General features: G+C 32.4%; 1 protein-coding gene across 1 annotated transcript; it reads left to right on the top strand.

Annotated features, from left to right (window-relative positions):
• Positions 1-5,410: 5,410 nt before the first annotated feature.
• On the top strand, positions 5,411-7,397 carry LOC144998698 (O-Glycosyl hydrolases family 17 protein). The gene is made up of 2 exons (XM_078958431.1): positions 5,411-5,989; positions 6,198-7,397. Exons 1-2 carry the CDS (start codon positions 5,613-5,615, stop codon positions 7,315-7,317), a joined length of 1,497 nt encoding a protein of 498 aa, XP_078814557.1. The 5' UTR covers positions 5,411-5,612; the 3' UTR covers positions 7,318-7,397.
• The last annotated feature ends 1,799 nt before the right edge of the window (positions 7,398-9,196 follow it).

Below are 9,196 nucleotides of genomic sequence, written 5' to 3'. Positions count from 1 at the left end.
AAGAAAGAATACAAATCTATTTGTTGACTTTGATCGAAGTTAGAGTAAAAACTAAAAACTATATGTTAACAGAATCGAATACAAGCAGCATTTTATCTTACCTTTCATAAAGAATATGAATTTGATGAAGCCATATTTGAGATGTGACCAATTTATGGGAAAGGCTAGAACATTTTCTACATATAGTATAAAACAAGAGGCATAAGCTTTTGATGGAATGTCTTTGGTTGGTATACCGATTCGCCATCAAGTAGTTTCTTGTTTCCAAGATAAATTTTCGTCCTTATTCTTCTATCAATGGTGCTAGCCCCAATTGTAAGGACCCATGGAACCTCGTTTGAAAGTGTTTCCTTAGAAGGCTCGGAATTACCTGCCAAGCAGCTCACGAATATCCCTTTCTATATGGCTTTAAAGGCGCTAATTGCAAGAGAATCTCGATAGAAGGGTACAGAAGCTCCACCAAATGAAATTGAAAGCACATCAACCCCATCTCCTATAGTTGCATCCATCCCTGCTATATTGTCGCTTTCATAACAATATTCCTTATTGCATACTTTATACATAGTCAAGTGTGCCAGTATCTTGAAATTTGATATCACAATATGCATTTCTAATTGTAGAACAGTTGAGTTCAAGAATCAAGAAGATCAAAAAGTATTCAGTTTGAGCATATAGATAAACAGTGAGTTCCAATAGAACCTCATTCTAGAAGTGGGAATTCTTTTAAAAATTATAAAAATCCTTTTTTATTGAATCAATCAAGTTCTTGACAGATTTAGTAGGAAAAAAATATCATTTATTGACTTTTCTATCTACACCAAACTCACTGAAGCTATTAATGAATTGTTGTAGTTTTTTGTTAATTTTTGTATAAAATAAATTGATGAGTGATGAGTCTTGCTTTTGTCTAATTTTTTATTTTCATTGAGTGATATGCTCCTCCATTTTGAATTTTATAGATACAATCATGGGAAAGATGAAAACCATTGATTATTTGGTGTATTTTTGGTTAATAAACTGTTGTAATATTTTGTAAGTTGTTTTTCTATGTATTTTTGGTGTTTATTTGCTAAAAAAAATTGTTTTTTTTTTGTGTAAGAACGGTAAGTTTAGTTTATAACTCGTCAATTTCCCATAACCTTTAGATATCGGGGACATTATTATTGTCGTTGATGCTGGAAAACCACACGGGAACCAAAAGTAAGAATGTTATGATTGAACTCACACATATGGATTCCCTCCCGATAAAACTATGGAAGTACGAGGGTGTTGAAATTTGGCGCCATTGCATTGAAAGTACATGGACTCCTCGAATTCTACATACCATCCAAAGTAGCAACATTCATCAGTGCGTCGATGCATTCTGCAACTAGATTCTAAAACCCTATGAGATTATATAAGGAGATAAAAGTCCAAGCCAAGACTGCTCAAAAGAGAAAGAAGTAGTTAACGACTTATATACCCAATTGGGATTAACATATTAGTCGGTGGCTAAGAATGCTCCCCAAACGATATCAACATGTCTTCATTTAAGGGCAACAATCATGGTGTAGCTCAGCACAACTTGAACATCAATGCATCGTGTAACATGATCAAATAGTAGCGAAGGCATCAGTCTTGAGATAGGAACATAATGATTAATTTATAATTAGAAAAATTGGACAAGGCATGTATACTCCATGAATAAGTTTTTCTTGTATGCATCGCAAATACACTCATAGTAAAGAAAAATGAAGGGTCTTGGAGGACATGCATCGACTACACTAATAAGAATAAAACATACCCAAAGATTGCTACTAACTCACATAAATACATCAGAAAGTCGAGTCGCTCATATTCAAGTGGAAAGTGATTTCTCTATTCAGACAAGGGATATCATCAGATATTTATGAATAAAAAAGATGAAGAGAAGACTGTATTTTACACCACATGTTATGTTACTAAAATATCTCAAGGATTATCATCAGATAGTTACAAATAAAGATGATGAAAAGAAGACTCTGACATTAAAAAACGATCATCGAAAGCATACATGGTACATTGGAATATATTAAGAAATTTAAAAAAACAATTAAACTCGAAAATGTCGCGCACTTCAATAATCTTCAAATTTTGAGACTCGCTTTTAATCTTCTAATATTATTAATATATGTGACCAAATAAATATTTATAAAATATTGTTTGTAGGCATAATAAATAAAAAGGGAAATAACTTAAATAATCATTTTTTTCACATTTAGTTATTTTTTGTACATCCTTAACCATTAAACTCTTATTTTATATTTAAATTATACTCTTACGATCAGTTTTAGTAGATTAACACCCAATATATATATATATATATATATATATATATATATATATATATATATATATATATAATCATTTTTTCACATTTAGTTATTTTTTGTACATCCTTGATCATTAAACTCTTATTTTATATTTAAATTATACTCTTAGGATCAATTTTAGTAGATTAACGCTCAATGGACACACACACACACACACACTCTCTCTCTCTCTCTCTCTCACACACACACACACACACACACACACACACATATATATATATATATATATATATATATATATATATATATATATATATATATATATATATATATATATATATATATATATATAACATCTACCTGACATATATGGTTGAGAAAATAACTTAAGAAAGTAACATTTGATCCCATTTTTATACAACATCGATCATTAAACTCTCATTTTGTTTTCAAATTATACTACATACAAATTGTTTGGATCATCACTAATACTCGTTGAAATGGACTTTAGGTCTTAAAAGTATGGGTGTTAATCAATAACATGACATGATAAAGATACACAACAAGAAACATAATTAGGACGAATTGAAATTGAAATTCATGTTTGTATCATGTTCCTGTCAAGTGTAAAAAGCATGAGGTCATGTAGTATCGTGTGCGTGCTCAAAATTCCACACAAAATTGACACGGTATTAACACGTGTTTGTCGTATTTGTTATGTTTTGCAAGATTAATTATGAATTAAATAAGTTAAATGTTTGTTTTTTTTTTTTTTTTTTTTTTGACTTATTGATTTTTTTTATTGTGTTGTAATTAGATCGTTTTCATGTTAGTAAAACAAAATACGATATCAAGAGAATTGAAGGTTGAAGCTTATAGGGAGTATAAAAGCGCTAATAAGGGAAATCATGTGTCGTGTGTTATATAAAAATTGTCGTATCGTGTCATCTAAAAACACGACATGACTCTCCAGTTATAAAAAATTTGACTGTTATCATGTTTAGGGGTTTCATCGTAACGGTTGTGTTCTACAATTTGACAATATGAAACTGACAATATGGGTTATTGTTGGTCCTAAGAGTATAATTTGGGCAAAAAATAAAAACCTAATGGTCAATGGTATACAAAAGAAAGATTAAATACCGACAAAATTGACGGTTAGTTACCCTTTAAACTCATTTTTCTTAATGTTAACCTATGCAATCGGTTGAAGAATATATCATAAAAATATAATTTAAAGATAAAATAATTGTTTAAAAGTTTAATGGTAAATAATATTTCAAAAAAATATACATAATGGTCAACAAAACTACAAAACGATAACCAAATATAACCTAAAATAACAGTTTGACAAACCCTCGTAGCCTAAACAAATTTAACTTATATATCTTGTTTCTCGATTGGTTATCGGTCATTAAAATCATAAATCAAACCCAACCAAAGAATCAAACATATTTCTAGTTCAGTTAATCAAACAGCAAATCGTAAAAGGAACAATATTTCGATTAAACTAAATAACCTTTTTCCACTATTATTATTATTATTATTATTATTATTATTATTATTTACTAGTTAGAGCTTATAAACCTTCAATCAACTAAGGTCCTGTTTGTTTTCCTCTTAATTGGAAAATTAAGAGGTAACCTCTTAAAAATTCAGATATGGCTTGTTTGGTATCCTCTTATAAAATAGCTATGAATTAGATAAATACCTCTTAAAATTTCAAACTTCAACAGGCATCTGAAAAAGAAAAAGACGCGTGCTGCCCTCCCTAGGTCTCGCTCTTTCTTTTTCTTCTCATGCCTCCAGTTTTCTTTCTCATCAACACACATAGCCACACCTCCATCGGATCTAATGAAAGCTTTATTCCCGCCCCGTCATCGTAGTCGTCGGTCTCCTCTCCACCTCTAGCTCCGTCGTCGATATCTTCTCATCCCCAGCTCCGATTGTTGCGCTACAACCACGCCGAATCCACCCCCGACGACTTATGTTGGTAATTTCTTCGGCCTCCTTCTTTCTCTTGCTATGTAATCTCTTTCTCTATGTAATCAGCTGTGCTATATCGATTAGGGATTGAAATTTCAAGTTTTTTGTTTCCCCTGAAGAGTTACAACTTTACAGAATCGTTTTTCCCCTAAAATCACAGTTGGAATCATATGTGTTGTTTCTTGCTATGTAATCTCTTTCTCTATGTAATCAGATGTGCTATATCGATTAGGGCTTGAAATTTCAAGTTTTTGTTTCCCCTGAAAGATACGACTTCACAGAATTGTTATTTTTTTCCTGAAATCACAGCTAAAATTTCGAGTTTTTGTTTACTGTATATGTTGAAATCAAATGAGTTGATTAAAGTTGTAATGAAGTCAAGGTTTTCTTCACTTTCTAATGCACTTAAGGAAAATGAAGATGATAAGGGACAAGAAGAACAAAAGGATGGGATAATTATGTTGGAAGCTATTATGTTGGTTATGCCATATTTGAGACACAAGTATTTATTCACATTGATTTTAACTTGGATTCTATGTATACAAGTAGTATTTGTATTGATCAAATAAATGAAGTTTGACCTTATTTGATTTGTATTTGTGTTTAATTTTGATTTATATTTAATTTGAATTGTGTATGGCGTTCATATTTTTCCTTATAATTATTCAAGAGGTTAATTCGATTATTTTATAAAGAGAAACGTTGAACTTAACAAAAACTTATAAAGAAGGATAAATTGATCATTTTCATAATTCAGCACAACAATTTAGAGGTTCCAACCAAACAACATATTAAAAATTCAGATCTTAAAAATTTAGATCCTTTTAGAAATTCAGACCCTGCTAAAGAGCTCATAATTCTCTTATTCTCGAAATTTCAAACAATATTTTCACATCTTAACATTAGAGTCTTCAAAAATATTCATTCAAACAAACCCGAAAAACTGATTATTATTATTCTTTCCAACACACACAAAAAAAAAACATTATTGCTTTAATAAGTTTTTGATTTTTGAAGAAAATAAAAATAAAAAATATTGTTTAACAATAATAAGTGAATAAATAGATATAACGTTTATTACATTTATATTGAAATAAAGAGAAAAAGACAATTATCCTCTTATGGAGTGTGACTGCACACAAAGTTGCATGGCATCCTGATCCTGCTACATAACTGAATAACAGATTCAAAAAAGAACCGAATCTTTTACTATTTTCATCTCTCCTTCACACACACAAACACACACACAATCTCCTCCAATTCCCTCCGATTTCCTCAAAACCCAAAAGAATCGACAAATAAATCAACAATCTATCACCGAAATCCCCCAAAGAAATGATCAGAATTCCGTTAAATCCATGCCAGTCGATCATCACAATCATGCTCTGTATCTCGACAGCATTCATGGCGATTGTCACTGGTTCTGATCCCAATTCGAATATCGGCGTGGGAATCAACTGGGGTACCATGACCAGCCACCAGTTGCCGGCGGATAAGGTGGTGGAAATGATGAGAGAGAATGGGTTCAAGAAGGTGAAGCTCTTTGAACCAGAAAAAAGGATCATGGAAGCCCTAATTGGATCAGAGATTGAGGTGATGGTAGCGATCCCTAATTTCATGCTGTTGGATATGAGTCAAGATCCAAGCTACGCTGATTATTGGGTTGATGCTAATATTACTACTTATGCTTATCCTGGTGGTGTCGATATCAAGTAAGCAACAACGATTTTGTGATTTCTCCTATTGAAATAATTCCAATTTCGTATTCAAACACCTTTGATTTCATGATTACAGTTCGTTTTTTCGCGCTCTAGTTCTCCCTGATTGTTTGCTGCTGTAAATGTTTAGTTTTTTCAAACACCGATCATATCATTAGAGGGTAAATACGTAATTTCACGTTGATTATTTCGTAAATTTCAGGTATGTTGCAGTCGGAAACGAACCATTTCTAAAAGCATACAATGCTACATATCTCCAAATCACATTACCGGCGTTAAAAAATGTCCAAAATGCCCTTACCCGGGCTGGTTTCGGTAACCAAATCAAAGCCACCGTCCCCTTGAACGCCGACATCTACGAGTCGCCGGCATCAAACCCAGTCCCGTCGGCCGGCGACTTCCGTTCAGAAATCAAAGACAAAACCATTGAAATCATCCAATTTCTTTATTCCAACGACGCCCCTTTCACAGTCAATATTTACCCATTCCTTAGTCTCTATGGCAACGCTTATTTCCCCATGGATTTTGCGTTCTTCGATGGCTCAAATAAACCCCTGAAAGACGGAAATTATCTCTACACCAATGTCTTCGACGCAAATTACGACACATTAGTCGCTTCCTTAACAAAAGCCGGATACCCGGAGATGAAAATCATCGTCGGAGAAATCGGGTGGCCCACCGACGGCGACATCAACGCAAACGCAAAAAACGCAAAAAGATTCAACCAAGGTGTGGTTAGACATGTGTTAAGCTCAAAAGGTACACCAGTCCGAAAAGGACCACTCGAAATTTATCTCTTCAGTTTGTTAGATGAAAACAAGAAAAGCATAGCTCCGGGATCATTCGAAACACATTGGGGGATTTTCGAATACGATGGAAAACCCAAATACGAACTGGATTTATCGGGATCGAAGAAGAACAAAGGGTTAGCTCCGGTTGTCGGAGTTCAATACATGAGCCGGAGGTGGTGCGTGTTGAATCCACGTGTGAAGGAACTGGATGGATTGGCCAAAGAGATCGATTATGCTTGTAGCTTATCGGATTGTACGTCTTTAGGTTATGGATCTTCGTGTAATCGGTTGAATTTAGCGGGAAATGCTTCTTATGCTTTTAATATGTACTATCAACTTCAAGGTCAGAATGATTGGGATTGTGACTTTTCTGGGTTGTCGATTGTTACCGGGGAGGATCCATCGGTGGGGGAGTGTCGGTTTCCGGTGATGATTGCTTTTGGGTCTTCGGTGGTGGTTCACCGGAAAATTTTCAAGGTTTTGTTGGGTGTTCTTGAAACTTGCATTGTGTTCTTGCTTCTTGTTTCTTAGCATTTTCATTTTTGGATCATAGATTTTTAGATTGTAATATAATTGAAACGAATACGAATGAGTAATCCATCGTTTTTATCTTCAGGCTAATACGACAGAAAAAAAAAAAAAAAAAAATACTTTATTAGATGTTATTTGATTATTTAATATAATGGTAATTTGCAATTTGTGATTGATATTTATAAAATTTTGTTAACTGGTTTTATTTCTTGTTAGAAGATGAAAATATTATTTTTGGCATTTTTTTCAGGGTATATTATACATGCGAATGGAAGACAAAAAAAAAAAAAAAAAAAAAAAAACAAATAAAGTTTCAAATAAAGTTATATAAGCAATTGTGTGCTTTTTTTAAAGTATTGTTTTCTATGTGGCTACTGCTATTTTGAAAACTTAAAAGAAATTAGAAAGAAAACAAAACCATTGATAATGGCTAATGATTAGGGTTGTAAATGAATCAAACGAACACGAACAAAGTCTTGTTCATGTTCGTTCGTTTAAGTTAGCCGAACAACAAACGAACACGAACGGATAAACGAACGAGATTTTCTTGTTCATGTTCGTTCGTTTAACAAATTACTTTGTTCATGTTCGTTCATTTATGTTCGTGAACATGCTAAACGAACAAAGATAAAAAAAACACAATTGAACATATATGAACATAAACGAACATATAATATAGCAATATAATAAAAATAATTGAATATAGATGAATATAAATAAACTTAAATGAACGAACATAAACGAACGTAAATGAACATCATAAACGAACGTTCACGAACATAAATGAACAAACGAGACCATTGTTCATGTTCGTTCATTTAACTAAACGAACGATAATTTTTGTTCATGTTCGTTCATTTATTAAATAAACGAACATAAACGAACTTCCCGCCGAACAGTTCACGAACGGTTCGCCGAACGTTCAGTTCGTTTACAGCCCTGCTAATGATCATGGAAAGTATTATCTAGATTTAGAAAATAAATTTTGACTTTTAATTTTTCTAAAAAATCAAAAAAAAAGAAAGCCAAAATATGTTTGGTTAATGGAAAAGATCTTTAAAAAATAATTTTGTTGTGTAGAACAAAAAGTAGGTTTTCAAAAGCCATAAAATTTGTAACTTTTAACCTATAATAAAAACACATTTTAAAAAATTTGTTTTGGAAAAAATTACCAGTCAAAAAGTTATTTTACAAAAATGATTTTTACCTTAAAAAGTAATCCTAAACACCCATTTAGTCAAATTATACATGTTGTAGGACATACTTTTGAGATTTTTCTTTTGAAGATTAATGCTTATATGTACTGATTTTGCGTTAAATTTTACAACTGCATAGATATGGAAACAATTATTAGTGATCGATAAATGCATTAAGACAATATTTTGCATTTTTGCTGAAGTTTTGTATCGTAAATTCATGTAAGATTTGTTAAATTCATTATGCCGGAAGATTTTAATCAAAATATGGTAACGGCTAGAAAATTACAAATAATCAAAATATAAACTAAAGTTTCTCGCTACCTGATCCGGTTGATATTTTTTTTGTATGAGATCTATTCGTGATCCAAATAAAATTGAGAAACAATACTATCAAATAAGGTGTCTTTTTTCGGCTTTGGCCTGAAAAGTATTGATATTTCGATAAGACCAAATATACTAAACACACTTGAGACGAGCCACATCCAAAAAAAAAAAAAAAAAAAAAAACTTGAAAGCCGCTTGGGCGATACAATCTTTCACGGTTTCACCATTAGGTCAGCGGGGAAGGAGCGGAACTGATCCCACACTTGTGCACACCGCACCGTGGGTGCGAGAAAGAAACCGCAGGAATGGACCGGGGGAGAAAGTCCCACTCTCTCTCTCTTCCAACTATTGGCCAT

Source organism: Lactuca saligna, chromosome 5 (assembly GCF_052625555.1).
Source record: "Lactuca saligna cultivar CGN05327 chromosome 5, ASM5262555v1, whole genome shotgun sequence".
Classification (NCBI taxonomy): Eukaryota; Viridiplantae; Streptophyta; class Magnoliopsida; order Asterales; family Asteraceae; genus Lactuca; species Lactuca saligna.
The sequence above is the reverse complement of the archived record's forward strand: the minus strand, read 5'-3'. Positions and strand labels throughout refer to the sequence as shown.

Coding starts and splice junctions, on each gene's coding strand:
- LOC144998698 (XM_078958431.1), top strand. CDS start 5,613: ATGATCAGAATTCCGTTAAATCCATGCCAGTCGATCATCACAATCATG. Junction 5,990..6,197: donor CCTGGTGGTGTCGATATCAA/GTAAGCAACAAC, acceptor CGTAAATTTCAG/GTATGTTGCAGTCGGAAACG.